We start from the raw sequence: 17,031 nt of genomic DNA on the forward strand, positions 1-17,031 counted from the left end.
AGAACACAATGAGATATAGGAACAGGCAAACGCCATTTTAATTACTTTCCTTTATTTAAACTTAAAAGAACAACACATAAAGAAAAGAAATACATGTTTAATGGCTACAGTGCATGGACGACATGGGAAAACAAATCAGTTTCTCTCTCCTTATCAAAACTCCTGTAAGCTTCTTTTCAACGCTTCTTCCATCTCTGCAAAATGAGAAAATGGAGAGAAAGAAAATCAGTTATATTGTTTTTGTATATTGTTACAATCTATCAATCAAATTGTACGCAGGTTTATAATTCATCCAGCCAGTGATTACTCATACTAACATGACGACAGATGCAGTGACACAATGTTCAACATCTGTGTGGTTACACCCAAACCCAGCACTATATATATATATGTGTTCCTGAGACCCTCCTAAAATCCCATCTATTACAGTAAACATCACACTGAGACAGAGTTCCAGAAAAATGAAACATACCCAACAATGATAATACTCTTCATGCATGCAAAGCTGGGCAAAATAAACATCTGATTAATGCATGAACAGTGAACTCTCAACACTACAGAAATACAGTACCGCCTCCACACGGTTCACAAACAGCACATCTTTAGTACCAGTACTCATGATCATCATGATGACCCACCAATATCCAACTCTTTTGATTTCATGGCCTCTTCCGCACTCAAGGCCATAGCCAGTTTCATGTCATGGTCAAATGTATCTAAGGAGAAATAAACATTGGTCATGTGTTCCATGTAACAATACTAAGATCAAATGAACATTGCAAATATAAAATGAAATATTATGGAAGTGCCGAAAAACCAGAGAAGAGAAAGGTGAAGACCTACCTTCATCTTCAAAATCCTGCGAAACGAGCACTTCTTCTTTAACATCGAGAGCACTTGAGGTAACGGCATTCTTCACATCTTCAAACTCCTCCACTGAAAAACAACAACAAAAACAAACACTTTTGTTTTACTGTGATTGCACACAACAGTTCTTCATGAGGAAGCGTTCTTTTACAATTCATGAAACACAAACTGAGTGAGTGAGTGGAGGCGGGGCTCATTTGCATATTCATAGAACCGCGCATGGATGATGTATTTTTGTAAGCCAAAACCCAGACACTTCCGGTTCCATCATCCTGAAGTCAATGGGGTGTTTGCCTGAAATAAGGTCTGTGGTGAACACAAGCTCAAGATATTATCATCATAATGACCCTGGATCACAAAACCAGTCACGAGTCGCACGGGTATATTTGTGGCAATAGCCATGGGTCAAAATGATCTATTTTTCTTTTATGCCAAAAATCATTAGGATATTAAGTAAAGATCATGTTCCATGAAGATATTTTGTAAATTTCCTACCGTAAATATATAAAACATTTATTTGTGTGAGTGAATGCTGCACAATCGCCAACATTAATGGACAACTTTAAAGGAGATTTTCTCAATGTTTCGATTTTCTTGCACCCTCAGATTCCAGATGTTCAAATATGGTCCTATCCTAACAAACCATTCATCAATGGAAAGCTTATTTATTCAGATTTCAGATTATGTATAAATCTCAATTTTAAAAAATGGACCCATGTGACTGGTTTTGTGGTCCAGGGTCACATATAAAATACATCAGTAATGGCCCCTTGTGATAAAAAAAAAAAAAGCTTTTACTTGTCTTGAAAAAGGTTGCTATCAAGTGTCTCAATGTGACTACAGAGGATGAGATGAACTCATCTACTCACTCGCTTTCACAGCTTTGTTCTGTTCATAATCACACTTTTGCACACTATTCCAACTAAACTTTCAGGAAAAATGTGTTTAAAAAAAAAAAGACTGAAAGAGCTTAGTAATGATGATGTTGAAGTCATGTGACATCAGTGTTGTTCATATACAGCCTACGTTTAGTTTTTTCTTCTACATTCAAAAGTTGTGTTTGTGAAGATTATCACGAAGACAAAGTGTGCAAGGATCATAAGCTTTTGTTGTATTTTCTGCAATAATCCAAAAGCCAATGGAAAATCCAATTGGGTTTTTGTCGAGGGAATCGGGGTGATGCGAACCTACGGGTTGGCCTAAAAAATGTCATCACTACAGCGCTCTATTGGCTTAGTTCACTTCAGAATAAAAAATTCTTGATGATTTACTCTCCCCACGTCATCCAAGATGTTCATGTCTTTCTTTCTTCAGTCGAAAAGAAATGAAGGTTTTTGAGGAAAACATTCCAGGAATTTTCTCCTTATAGTACCTTCAATGGAGTCCAACGGGTTGAAGGTCCTGCAGCTTCAAAGTCTCGACACGATTCAGCCGAGGAATAAGAGTCTTATCTAGACAAACCAGAGGCCATTTTATAAAATAGATATACTTTTTAACCACAAATGCTCGTCTTGCACGTCCAAGACTTCACGCATTACATAATCAGGTTGAAAGGTCACACGGTAACCTGACGTCATCTTTGTTTTACGTTTTATAAAAAAATCAAAAAAAAAAAATCATTTGTAAATGGCGCTTGACTTAGTCTTTGCACGTTCGCTTTGTAAACACTAGCTCGGTACTTCCGCGTGACCTTTCGACGTGATTACGTAATGCGTGAAGTCGTGAACGTACAAGACGAGCATTTGTGGTTAAAAAGTATATATTTTTTATAAAATGGCCTCTGGTTTGTCTAGATAAGACTCTTATTCCTCGGCTGGATCGTGTCGAGACTTTGAAGCTGCACTGAAACTCACATTTGGACCTTCAACCCGTTGGACCCCATTGAAGTCACTATATGGAGAACAATCCTGGAATGTTTTCCCTTTAAAAACCTTCATTTCTTTTCGACTGAAGACAGACAGACATGAACATCTTGGATGACGTGGGGGAGAGTAAATTATCAGGAAATGAGTGAACTAATCCTTTAAGCCAGTAACTTGATACACTCCATAAACCTCACCATTACTCAGAGGGAAGATCTCCTCAGCGTTTATAACACTGCCGGCGGAGGCGGGTTTATCGTCTGTGGCGTTGGGTCGGGAACAAGCGCAAGGCTCTGACTGGCAGTGCTGCTCATGGTAGTGTGAATGGAAACTGGGCACATCTTTGTGGCTCTGTGAGCAAGCGGTGCACATAACATCAAACCGCTTCTCACTGCCCTGGCTCTTGTGTTGTAGGAGGATGTGTGTCTTCATCTCCGCGTAGGCCGGCGTGTTCTTGTCGCACTGGCGGCAGCAGTATCTGCATTTATTTTCGACGGCCAACTGTTTCATGCACTTCGTGAAAATCTCTTTCCTTTCCTCTTTGCTTTTCTCAGAGCCCATGCAAGGACAAAGTTGGGAAGGACTCGTACCCGCTGTGGGACTCTCAACAGCGTCGGCCTGCGGATTATTCCCAGCAGTTTCCAAGCGGTAGTAATCGTGGCTGTGCAGACTGTCGTAGTGCTCCTGAAACTCACTCTCGGTGTCATACAGCATGCTTTCGCAGAGTCCACAGAAGTAGCGGAGGACGATGTCGCCGCCGTGTTCGTTGGCGCAATGGCGTCGCAAAGTGGACTCTTTAAAAAACTTCTGCGGACAGTGGCCACAAGCGAACCGTTGGAAACTATGGCTGCTCAAATCCCCGCAGTGTGTTCGCACCGACGCCTCAGAGTCGAAGAGATCCTCACACATTCGACAGAGCCAAGACTCGACTTTCGTAGGTGAGACGCGAGAGGAACTGGTTGGCCTGAGAATTTTGGTTTCCGCACTTGTCGACGGTTTAGGGGACATACTAGACGAGACACGGTCGTCTAACGCGTCTTCTCGTTCTTGGTAATAGTTGTGTCCTCTATGGCTCACACCAATGTGAGCCATGATGTCTTCCATCCTCGGCATTTCCACTTTGCACTTTCTGCAGTGGAAAAGAAAGTTGGATAAGTGAGCGCCACCGTGGAACCGGCTCATATGCAAGCGCGTTATAGACGACTCTCCCATTAACTTTCCACAGACGGCGCATTTGTGGAAGATCTGATTTGCCGCTTGGATGTGTTTTTTTGCAGTTTCCTCCTCTGTGAAGCGTAGACCGCATTCACAGAACCAGGCGAGCTGTAACCGTTTTCCTGGTTTGGCTTGGGAATCTAAGCTTGCCGGCCTTTTCCGCTTGGCTAAAGGCCCATTTGAATCGTTTTCTGTGGCTCCACATGCCGTGCCCTTCTGAGCGTTTCTGACTTCGCAGTAGTTGCTGTAGTAAAGAAGGGCTCTGGTCATGCTGCCGACTCTCTCCACCTCGTGTTTCATGAGCTCTTTGTGCTCCTCCATCTGAGCCATGCTAAGAAAAGGTTTGAGGCATGAGGAGCATTGACCCATCACCGCCATCTTCCTCATGATGTCAGCCACGCTTTGATCGGCAGTGGCAATAGCGCAGCCATGTCTGCATTGCACACTGGGAAACAAAACAAGAAGCATAAAGCTGTTAGTGCACAACAAAACCTGGATCTCAATGATGCAAAGGTGCACTTAAAGGAGTAGTTCACTTCAGAGTTAAAATTTCCTGATAATTTACTCTCCCCACGTCATCCAATTTGTTCATGTCTTTCTCTCTTCAGTCAAAAAGAAATGAAGGTTTTTGTGGAAAACATTCCAGGATTGTTCTCCATATAGTGACTTCAATGGAGTCCAACGGGTTGAAGGTCCAGATGTGAGTTTCAGTGCAGCTTCAAAGTCTCGACACGATCCAGCCGAGGAATAAGAGTCTTATCTAGACAAACCAGAGGCCATTTAATAAAAAAATGCAACATTTATATACTTTTTAACCACAAATGCTCGTCTTGCACGTCCACAACTTCACGCATTACGTAATCATGTTGAAAGGTCTCGCCTTAGGCGGAAAATGTAGAGTAGGGAGAAAAACTCCATTTGTGGTTAAAAAGAATGTTTATCTTTTTTATAAAATGGCCTCTGGTTTGTCTAGATAAGACTCTTATTCCTCGGCTGGATCGTGTCGAGACTTTGAAGCTGCACTGAAACTCACATTTGGACCTTCAACCCGTTGGACTCCATTGAAGTCACTATATGGAGAACAATCCTGGAATGTTTTCCACAAAAACCTTCATTTCTTTTCGACTAAAGAAAGACAGACATGAACATCTTGGATGACGTGGGGGAGAGTAAATTATCAGGAAATTTTTAATTCTAAAGTGAACTAATCCTTTAAGCACAATCAGGACGGAAATTAACAACGGGATATACACTATTCTTCAGTCTGCTCTGCTGGATACGGTTTGTTTTGTAATGGAATAGGTCATCTGGAAAATATGCATAGTAAAATGTGCATAGTGTGCACAGTATGGATCCTACAGAAACTGTAAAAGTAGTATGCTAGGAAAATGTCCTGATTTATTCGTTCAATTTATATCCTTGACTCTACCATTAAGTTTGTCCTGAATAGACTTCTCAGTCTCTTTTTCACTTGAATTTGTTTTTCACTACTTTTTTGACACTGACGTTGATATTTCCCCTTAAATTCTGAGATGAAATGCATTGCAAGAAAGACACACCCAGCATCTCAATGTCCATACTATCCATCCTAAACAGTGTGTGAGATTAAAAATAAGTGTGTCCCAAAGCATAGTACTTTGAAGAGAGTATGCCAGAAGTCCCCGGATGGTCTACTATTTCCGGTAGCTTTTCCAAGAGTGGATCCGTGCACACTATAACAGCTAATAGCTTTTTGACCTTGGATGCATGTACACCTATTGTAGGAGAATAAAATAGCATAACAGGGCACTTTTAATCCAAGAAAACACCGATATAAACTCACTTGAAGTGTGCTCTGGCCTCCATATGCGAGGCGAGCACCTTAGAGCAGACTGTGCACTTGACGTTGAAGCTGATATCCTTACATAGAGCGATTAAGCGGTTCTTGGCGTACCGAGGAACTGGCACGGGCACGGCTGACGGTTTTGCTTCTGGAAGACAAAAACATGAAATGCAAAATGTTCTAAATAAATAAATTAAAAACTTGATCAGAAAGCTGAATGCTGATATTTCTGAACAAACAGGAATTGATTTTTATTTTTTTGCTGTGTCCAGTCCAGTCCATTGTTTACAGTCCTGTCATGATGCATGTGTAGTTTTGACTTGATTGTTGAAGAGCACACACACCATAGAGAGAGATGGACTGAGTGAAGTGGTTTTTTGCAGACATGTGCTGAAGGCATTCGTCCCTGATGTTGAAGAGGAGGTAACAGGCAGGACATGCAAAGCACACGATCAGCTGAAAGGTCTGGGAACGGCTGTGGCCATTAGCGTCAGAGGAGGACACCTACAGATGACATCAAGCACAAGAGACACAGCAAACTTTATGCCACTTTCATATAATTTCCACTATAAAGACAATTAAGTAAAAATATTAAACAGGTAATATTGCACAACACATTTGTGACCCTGGACCACAAAACCAATCACATGGGTCAATATTTTGAAATTGAGATTTATGCATCATATGAAAGCTGAATAAATAAGCTTTTTTTGTTAGGATAGGACAATATTTGGTCGAGATACAACTATTTGAAAATCTGGAATCTGAGGATGCAAAAAAATCGAAACATTGAGAAAATCTCCTTTAAAAAGTTGTTAATTTATGATCGTGATTGTGCTTCACTCACACAAATAAAAGTTTTATATATTTACGGTAGGAAATGTACAAAATATCTTCATGGAACATGATCTTAATATCCTAATGATTTTTGGCATAAAAGAAAAATCGATAATTTTGACCCATACAATGTATTGTTGGCTATATCCACAAATATCCCCGTGCGACATGTGACTGGTTTTGTGATCCAGGGTCACATTTGTCCAAGATCTTTTAAGATAATCTCTGATCATTTCTGGTCTTAGCGATTTTTTTTTTTTTTTTTGCGACCATGCATTCTTTGATTTTCTCAAGCATGGAAACAACATTTAACTGTAAGGGTCAAAGAGGGTAATGCTCATCTCATGTGCACAAAAACAGCTCTAAACTCAACGTTCACTGTTTAAATCATGGGTGACATTTAACTTGTAGCGCTAACATGATACAAACAAAAGTCACCATGAAATCAAAATTTACGATTCTTATTTTTTTTAATGGAATATTTATTATTTATTATAAATGATTTATCCGTGCACATCATTTTGTTAAATTCATGTGCTTCGTAATCTTGAATTAAAATAACTTCCCCTCCCTCTTGCAGCATCTCTTCTCTTCTCTGATGATGTGGGTGGGGCAACCTGTCACTCACATGAGATCCACCAATAGCAAACCACAACCATCCAATCAATTCCACATGGACAAAATCAAGCCCCGCCCACATTTTTTTTCTCATTCAAAAAAAAGTGTATCACTCGGATATACGTCACAATAGGGAAGAAAAGACTAGCAAAACTTCCCTTTCATGCCAACTTTAATGGTGTGTGTGTGTGTCAGAGGTTAGTTGTCACAACGAGAGAGAAAGGTTGACATTAAGCCACTAAATCTCGAACCTTGAGGGAATCACCGCTGGAGAAGAGAACGAGGCTGAGCTCGTGATAAAACAAGAATCAACATCGGCTCGCCTTATCAGAGATGGCAAGACTGAGGGATTTGAAATGTTGTATGATTGCACTTTTATTACTCAACAGGAGAGTCAGGGATTTTATTGCAAAGATAAACGGCCATATGAAGCTCTCTGACAAAGTTCACTGTAAAGCATTATCTATTGTGAAGATCATTTCAATATGGCTGTTGATAATTAAATTATCCGTACAGAATGTCAGTTTTCAGAAATCACACAGAGCAAAATGAAACGGTTATGATGTCATCACTGAATAAATGGTGTTAACAATGTTTTAAAAAAGAACACTATTAAACATATTTAGTTTAAGCAGATTGAAGATTTTTTTTTTACTGTTTAATGTTATTTTTTAGAATTATTTTTCTTTATTAATTTTCATAATAATTTCATAAAGTATTTTGTGAAGTCAGAGTATGCTGTACATGTGTGCTGAGCAGAGCTGGGAGAGAGATATTTTGCTTAGAGGTATGTGTGCAATGTAACGTTCACTGAACAGAGATGTTCCACTGATGATGATACATATTTTGCTACCTTACAAGGAAGTTGTAAGTCGCTCAGTGGTGTATATAAGCTCAATCCTTACTGTACCACCTCAGAGAAAAATAGAGGCACGACGGGGTGAGAGGATAGAGAAATGGGGAACAGAGAAATCTGGAATGAAGACTACCTCTCACATAGCCTTATTCTGCTATGCCTGTTTCTCTCTGTCTGATACATGTATAAAATAATAAATAGAGATCTGGTGTGGCTTCCGTGATTCAACAATAATGGGGGAAAGCATGATTTTCAAATCAACATAGATGCATTAACATGTTAGCTTTGAAAAAAATTATTAGGGGAAAAAAAATTAAATGACCACTTTAACATCAATACAATCATGAAAGCTGAAAATATTAATAAAAATGAAAACCTTTGACTCCAGGTGTTCCGTCCACGACTCTTTAGAGCTGAAGTGGCGTCCACAGGCCACACATGCGTAGACAGAAGCCGGGCTGCCTTTCAGGGTGATCGTGGGGTCACAGGGTGAATGATCAAAGCTGCCAACAAAAGTATCAAAATCAAAATTAACATGCATTTCGCAGACGCTTTTATCCAAAGCGACTTCCACTGCATTTCAAGGAACACATTTACATTCTTATCAGTTCTTGCTTTCCCTGGGAATCGAACCCATGACCTTGGCGTTGCAAGCGCCAGCGCTCTACTGTTTGAGCTACAGGAAAGCTAGGTGAAAGTTGATGTGCAATTTCTTTCAAATTCAACAGTAAATATCAGAAATCTGAGCAACCGTTTCAGATGTCCCTCCAGCAAAGGCACGTTGTCGTAGACTCTGCCGCAGTTGATGACCGGGCAGGTTTGAGGAGAAACCCTCGCTGGACCAGGAGCCGATCTGCGTCTCCACAGGGAGCAGGAGTTAATGCTGCCGGGCTGTAATCCTGAGCAACACAGACAACATGAGCACCAGAACCACACACACACACACACACACACACACACACACACACACTCGTATCAGTAGGAGGTACCGAACATTACAGACCTGGCATTTGTAGCCATATGTCCACACAGCGCTTGGCATTATCTCTGTCATTATTGCTCCGGCTGACCGCCAGCTCGTGCCGTCCATGCGCTTGCTGTGAAATTATCTTCTCCTACAGAACAAATCACAAAATACTGTTGTAAGAATGTCGTTCGAGGTCTGGGTTTCAGAGGTACTTTTCACAGATTTACAAAAAGAGTTACAAGCCATAAAACAAATAGATGTATCATTTTACTGTGTATTACAAACTTTAATTTGAGGCAAAGAAGTATTTGAAAATGATACAAACGATGTAATTTGAAAACCCTTTTCAACCTGGTTTTGATTTATATATGTATCATTAATAAGTCACTTTTTAGAAATCACTCAGAACAGAATTTAAAGGTTTTAATGGCATTGCTGAATAAGTGCATTAAAAAGTTTAAAAAATGAACACCGTTAAACATATTTAAATCACACATGGCTACACGTTTACCTCCAACATTGAAAATTCAGGGGGAAAAAATTACACAATTCTCTTAAATGAAATATTTTTCACAATTCACTGTCTTCACAGGCATTAAATAATTATTCAAAGCTTTTCTAAGTAATAAACCAAACCAGCTCTGGGAAGAATCACAACATTATAAACTGATTTAAAGCAAAAAAATATATATATATACAGGCCAAAAGTTTGGACACATTACTATTTTTAATGTTTTTGAAAGAAGTTTCTTCTGCTCATCAAGCCTGCATTTATTTGATCAAAAATACAGTTTAAAAAAAATATATATATATTGTGATATATTATTACAATTTAAAATAATTGGTTTTCAATTTATTATACTTTAAATTATCATTTATTTCTGTGATGCAAAGCTGAATTTTCAGGAATATTACTCCGGTCTATCACATGATCCTTTAGAAATCATTCTAATATGATGATTCATTATCAAAGTTGGAAACAGTTCTGCTGCTTAATATTTTTTCATAACCTGTGATACTTTTTTAGGATACTTTGATGAATAAAAAGTAATAATAATAAAAAAAGCAGCAAATGTTTTAAAAATAGAAATCTTTTGTAACAACAATATACACTACTGGTCAGTCATTTGGGGTCAGTCATTTTTTTCTTTCTTTTTAAAAAATAAATCAATACTTTTATTCAGCAAGGATGTGTTAAATTGATAAAAAGTGAAGTGAAGATTTATATTATTAGAAAATATTTTTTTATTTTGAATAAATGCAGTTCTTTTTAAAGGGATAGATGTCGCCTTGGCTACGGTTTCGTTCCAATGAACTGCAGTAGCCAATGCGACTTCTATTGTATATATCTATACCCGCCCGCGCTCTCAGATCACTCGGACATGGCTGTGTATAAGAGGTAAAAACGATATAAATACTGTTCGTTTTCTCACACAAACCGCTCGTTTCGTGTCTTAGGCCATCAATGTGTACTTACGATGGGGAATTGTTTAATTTGGACGACGGGGAATTGTTTTAATTTGGACTCTGTGCTTGTGTTTTGAGATAATGACCATAGACCTGCATTATATGACTGACAGACAAGAACGGTTTGACCTAAAAATATCCAAATTGAAACTACTGCGGAAAAAAAGACACCTACATCTTGGATGCCCTTGAGGTAAGCTAAAACATACCAAAAATTAATTTCAAAGTGAACTATCCCTTTAACCTTTTATTCATCAAATATATTAGGCAGCAGAACTGTGTCCAACACTCATAATAAATCTGAATATTAGAATGATTTCTAAAGGATCATGTGATAGACTGGATGTCACATGTGACACTGAAGACTGGAGTAATGATCCTGAAAATTCAGCTTTGCATCACAGAAATAAATGATAATTTAAAGTATAATAAATTGAAAACCAATTATTTTAAATTGTAATAATATTTCACAATATTACATTTTTTTCTGTATTTTTGATCAAATAAATGCAGGCTTGATGAGCAGAAGAAATTCTTTCAAAAACATTAAAAATAGTAATGTTTCCAAACTTTTGGCCTGTTCTGTATATATATATATTAAATTGTATATTAAAATGTTTTAATTTCACTGCATTCTTTTCTAAAGAACTTAGTGTTTTATACTTTAACACATTTAATAAATAAAAACTTATACCTGTTGATAAATACAAACAATATACCTATAGATTATTATAAAATATTCAGTAATACATTAATATGCAAATAAGTACTTTGAGAAAGTAGACAGTTGTGGCTTCTACAGAAGCATATATGCTCACTCAATCTCGAGTGACAGTATCTACAACAACTGCATTTTTTTTATTTCAATTCCACAAGGAAAGAGAAGAGGCAAACCTTGAAGGCTTTGCACTTGTCAGCCCTCTCCTGTTTCTCCACAGCAACCTGTCGAGCCAGTCGGTCCAGCGTGGACACGGCGTGAGCGCGCTGACGGTCCACCTGATCCTCAATCTGAGCACAACATACACACACACACACACACACACACACACACACACACACACACACACACACACACACACACACACACACACACACACACACACACACACACATCTTTAAAAGAAGTACAGTCAAACCAAACATTATTCAGACACCAGATATCATGTTTGATATTGTTTTACTAGTGTGTGCAGGACACGATAGTTCATTTACGTAAGTGAGGAGAGCAAAATAAAGTAAACTGTGACATATTATACCCAAACATTCTTCATACAGAGACTACTAGTAGCATTTAGAAAAATTTGGGACCAAATATTATCCAGACACTTTGAGCTGATCATGTTTTGCTGAAGTGTTTTTTCTTTAATTGCTAATGCTCTTTTTACACACAGACTGAACACAATGAAGCATTGCTTGGTGATTGGTTGAGCTAAACTGGTAATATCTAATTGTGTAGTTAAATTTAACATCTGACAGATATTCAACATAATTCATGTGTGAGACAGTCTAACAGAAGGATTGATAAAACCAGTGAAACATCAACTGATCTGATCACTCTGAGTTCTGCTCATATTTTATTACCATTTTCTAAACCATAGCGAATAAACTGTGATAATGGGAGAAATGTTGAAGGTGTCTGAATACATGTTGGTTTGACTGTATATTCAACGAGGATGCATTACACAGTAAAGACATTATTTTAATAAATTCTATTTCAAATAAATACTGTTCTTTGGAACTTCCCATTCATCAGAGTATCAAAATGTTCACTGTTTTCACTGGGAATAATCTGAAATTAGCATATTAGAATGACAGATAATAGAATTTTTCATAATTCTACATAATAGAAATAGAAGGATCACCTGACACTGAAGACTGGAGTAATCTATGTTTTCCTAGACTTAGTTTACATTTGCAGGGTCTGCTTCATCGGAATTATCCGCGCACACACACACACACACACACACACACACACACACACACACACACACACACACACACACACAGAGACTAAATGGATTCAGCACAGGTTTGACGCCGGATGCCCTTCCTGACACACACACACACACACACACACACACACACACACACACACACAGAGACTAAATGGATTCAGCACAGGTTTGACGCCGGATGCCCTTCCTGACACACACACACACACACACACACACACACACACACACACACACACACACACAGAGACTAAATGGATTCAGCACAGGTTTGACGCCGGATGCCCTTCCTGACACACACTCACACACAATCCTATGGCCAATTTGGCATGTCCAATCCACCTAACCTGCATGTCTTTGGTGTCTTTAGTGTGGGAGAAACCGGAGCACCTGGAGGAAAGCCACGCTGACACGGGGAGAACATGCAAACTCCACACAGAGAGGCTTGAGTCGAAACCCCCTGAGCCACCGGGACGCCCCTGAAGACTGCAGTAATGATGCTGCAAATTCAGCTTTGATCACAGGAATAAATTACAGTTTACAATATAAAAAAACAGCCATTTAAACAGTCATTTATTACAGTTTTTGGAAGGCTTTTGTCTTAGACACATTAAAATGTACAAATTCAAGTTATTTCATATTTACATGCAATGCAGGGATTCCCCAACTTTTTTATCAGCTAAAAATCTTTGACCTAATATATTTATTTAAAGTATGCCCTAAGATTTTAAAGTCCCCCTGAGGTGAAAATCCAGCTTGCTTATATGTCTATGTGGTGTTTTTAATGTGTTTAAAGACAAACCATGTGTAACTTCATAAGTCGACAGCATTGCTGAGTATTTCCTCCTTAAAACTGCAGTGAACCAAAGACAGTCTCAAACACGCTTTGAAATCGCTGGTGTTTCTGACGTCACAAACTACCTTGTAACCAATCAGATCAACGCGTGATCGTCAACCAGTGGATCTCTGAGCTGAGTGAGTGTGTGGAGGCGGGGCTCATTTGCATATTCATAGAACCATGTATACTAAATAAGGCAAGGGTGTCGAGTTACATTCAAGATATTTTAAGGAATGAGGAAATTTTTTCAAGGAATTTTTTTTTAAATATGTCATTTTGGTGATCAAATATGAGTTTTAAGGGATACAATTATTGACTACAGGGGGACTTTAAGTAATTAAGTTAGGTCATTAATAAAATTAAGTCCATGATAATAATAAATAATAAAATTAAGTTCACTGTTCTCTGATGTCGATTAATGGTCACATGACATGATGCAGGTAAACAAATAAAGCATTTAGTAAGCATTTTATTTTTGTTTTTAATTTTAAAATGACTTATTTTCATTTAAAATGTTCATGATTTAATTACTTAAAAGCTTTTCATTAAACTCACGAAACCCTGACGTAATGTAATATTTAATGCACTTCATTTTTTTAATAACAAAAAACAAACATTTTCTTTCCCTTTGTATTTTTATCAATATGGTACGAGATCATCCTATTCAAATCAATGTGATAAATGAGTTCGGTCAAAAGTAATCTAAAAGTAATCTGATTACATAAACCTTGAAAGTGTAATGTAATGGATTACGTCTTACATACAGTCTTTTCAGACTTCTACCGCAATTAAGTGCACTGTTATTATGTTTAATACTTTTTGTTGCTGTGTTGTTGTCTGCTAAGCACTGTATTTGGTCTCTGCAACTATTATAATACATTGCATATACGTGTGGGACGCCTTATACCAGTGACAAATTCCTTGTGTGTTTTGCATACTTGGCCAATAAAGTTAACTCAGATTGATTCAGATGTCACTCAGTATCTCAGAATCAGTAACCAACTACAATTTAACTACAAAAAAATTAACCATGAACAGGATTGGCCAGCCCTGATTTGCTCTTCCTCATGTAGTTTCAAACCTCACATGATTTTTTTATTCTTCTCTGGAAGGCAAAACAGCATATTTACATTATGTTGAGGGCGGGGCCACCTGTCACTCACATGAGATCCACCAATAGCCAACCACAATCATCCAACCAATTCCCCACAGACAAAATCAAGCCCCGCCCACAATTGTTCTTGTTCGAAAAGGCCATTTAACTCAGATTTACTGTACGTCACAATATAGAGAATATACAGAAGAAAAGATGAACGCAACTTCCGTTTCATGCCAGCTTTAAAGTCCCCATGAAATCAAAAGTGACTTTTTTGGGGCTTTTAGTATGAATATGTAAGTCTTACTGTTATCTATCAGCTAGTGTACTCCAAAACAATGACAAAATTCGCATTTTGAAGATATAAGCGTTCAAACCTTACAGTCTCTCACCTCACTTCTGCCAACATGGATCAATGATTCGAAGACATCCCTCTACACTTCAGCTTCTCATTAGATTTCCTGTCCAATCAAATGCTCTCTAGAATCCGAAGCTCCGCCCCCAACATTATAAACAGACGCTGAAGCTGCAGCTGAAATTGGTCACTTGTTCACATATTTACTATTTTCTACATGGTGAATGGCACATAGTGCACTATATAGGGGACAGGGAATGATTCAGACAGTGTAAATATGCTTTCCATTGGCGCGAATGAAGTCTGGTTTCACATTAGTGTCACGTGAACCTCCACAGCTTCGGTCCAGAGACACGACACACAGAGCGGATCATATGAGCGAGTCACAGAACAGAAAACGTATCAGACCCGTTTGAGTTCTGCACAGATGCTGTATGATAATGCAATATGGAGGAGATTAGGAGGAGAAACGGTTAGAGATTAAGAGGAAACTGCGGCTTTAATGAACTCAACAGCACTGAGCTGTGATATAACTAAACGCTATTGGCTGTTTAAAAAAAAGGGGAGGGGCTGTTTGATATGCCCCGCCCTGTCTTCCTGTTTCAGTGGAAATTCATTTACGTCAACACACTGAATAATGCTGCGCGTTTCAAGGCACTACAGTGGGCCTTTAAGTTACGAAAGCACCACAACGCTACAATACAAATCTGACTTAAATCTCAGCCTGTTCCTCACACAAAGCTATCGTATGGCTTCAGAAGACTGGCTGTATGGAAAAGAGCAGCCTGGACATTCTGCCAAATGTGTTTTTTGTGTTGTGGAACAACATGGCGGTGCTCAAATGATGAACGACTTTTCTACAGCGTTAACTCTTATATTGTAGACGGTGTGTGAAGAAACTCACGGTGTCTGCGGCTGAAACGCCTCCTTCATCCTCTCCGTCACTCAGCAGATCTATACACTCCAGCACTGGTCTGAGAGGGCCCTCCTGAAACACCACGCTTAAATCAGTGTGCTTGACCATACACACTCAAGTGAGAACACCCTGATCCACACAACTGTCCTAATAACTCATATTAGAAATCAAGGCCGTGACACTTACAGACACGAACTCCACCTCATCCTCCACATCTTCAGTGACTGTAGAGGCAGACATCACATCTGTGCTCGATGGAGCATTACATCAATCACTGCGGATCAAAACACAGCAATATGAAATGCCTTTTCAGTGCTGCGTGCATACATTATTGCGTACGTCTTCATGTTGTAACTGGCACTGAGTTCATTTACGTTTAAAAGTGTATAGTATTGGAAAACGAGTTCTCAATCCTGCAAACAGCTTGCATGAATCTCAACTATTACTCGTCGACCGGAGAATGGGAGAAAGTCTCACCAAACAATAAGTTCTGCAGCGATAACACTTACACACAATTCACTGTAAAGACAAAATTACCGTTTCGAATGCGGGCTCTTCTCAAAGTTAGCAAAACATTAGCAAAACATTGCCTAAACTGAGCAGAGCAGTTAGGAAACGTGCGTCATGACGTCACAGGAGGAAACGTCGTCAAAATAAAAGTCCTCCAACGTCCATGTGAACGCGTGTTATCGTTTATATTTTAATAATAATTATAACAATTTAACATTGAAACTATTGTGGCATTTTTTTCCAAGTTCCTCTGTGGTGAAAATCAACGTTTTAATATTGTTTATGTCTATACCATGTGTAAATTCATAAGTCGACACCATTGCTGCGTATTTTCTCCTTAAAACTGCAGTGAACCAAAGACAGTCTCAAAAACACAGTTTGAAATCGCTGGTGTTTCTGACGTCACAAACTACCTTGTAACCAATCAGGTCAACGTGTGATCGTCAACCAGTGGATCTCTGAGCTGAGTGAGTGAGTGGAGGCGGGGCTCATTTGCATATTCATAGAACTCATATACTAAATGAGGCAAGGGTGTCGAGTTACATTCAAGATATTTTAAGGCATGGGAATCCGGGGGCCCCAACAGACACCCAGAAGGCTATATAAATCATATATAACATAGGTCTATTAGTTTTATATGATTTTTGTTTCAGGATATCACCATTAAAATTGTAACATTTTTACATCTGTGCGAAAAAGGGCCCTTTTTTGGCCCCCAATAAAGTTTTTTTTATTTTATAAGTTATTATTTATTATTGTATTTCATACAAAAAACCCCAAAAAACATTTAAAGATTACATTAGATAAAGATTTGACAGTTTATTTACAAATGTAGAAAAAAAGTTTGAGTGTT

At 38.5% G+C, this 17,031-nt stretch overlaps 1 protein-coding gene across 5 annotated transcripts; it reads right to left on the reverse strand.

Annotated features, from left to right (window-relative positions):
* Positions 1-14: 14 nt before the first annotated feature.
* Positions 15-16,326, reverse strand: znf451 (zinc finger protein 451). Of its 5 annotated transcripts, XM_082153886.1 has the most exons (15): positions 16,206-16,326; positions 15,855-15,942; positions 15,657-15,740; positions 12,811-12,975; positions 11,406-11,519; positions 9,081-9,192; positions 8,829-8,976; positions 8,454-8,580; positions 6,111-6,270; positions 5,767-5,914; positions 2,927-4,389; positions 844-936; positions 639-716; positions 473-505; positions 15-194 (listed from the first exon to the last, which is right to left on the reverse strand). In XM_082153886.1, the coding sequence occupies exons 2-14, from the start codon at positions 15,906-15,908 to the stop codon at positions 492-494; spliced, it is 2,760 nt and encodes a 919-aa protein (XP_082010012.1). In that variant the 5' UTR covers positions 15,909-15,942; positions 16,206-16,326; the 3' UTR covers positions 15-194; positions 473-491. The 5 variants fall into 5 exon arrangements, with proteins under 5 accessions (XP_082010012.1, XP_082010010.1, XP_082010011.1 ...); XM_082153884.1 differs by lacking the exon at positions 473-505; XM_082153885.1 differs by lacking the exon at positions 473-505 and having other exon boundaries at positions 16,178-16,298.
* Positions 16,327-17,031: the final 705 nt, after the last annotated feature.

Source organism: Leuciscus leuciscus, assembly GCF_965113295.1.
Source record: "Leuciscus leuciscus genome assembly, chromosome: 22".
Lineage (NCBI taxonomy): Eukaryota > Metazoa > Chordata > Actinopteri > Cypriniformes > Leuciscidae > Leuciscus > Leuciscus leuciscus.

What these genes read in the sequence shown, in the direction of transcription:
- znf451 (XM_082153884.1), bottom strand. Translation starts at nt 15,908, where the DNA reads ATGTCTGCCTCTACAGTCACTGAAGATGTGGAGGATGAGGTGGAGTTC. An exon ending in ACAAGTGCAAAGCCTTCAAG is followed by an intron (nt 9,193 to 11,405) that starts GTTTGCCTCTTC and finishes TTTGTTCTGTAG; the next exon opens with GAGAAGATAATTTCACAGCA. An exon ending in TCAGTCCATCTCTCTCTATG is followed by an intron (nt 5,915 to 6,110) that starts GTGTGTGTGCTC and finishes TTTGTCTTCCAG; the next exon opens with AAGCAAAACCGTCAGCCGTG.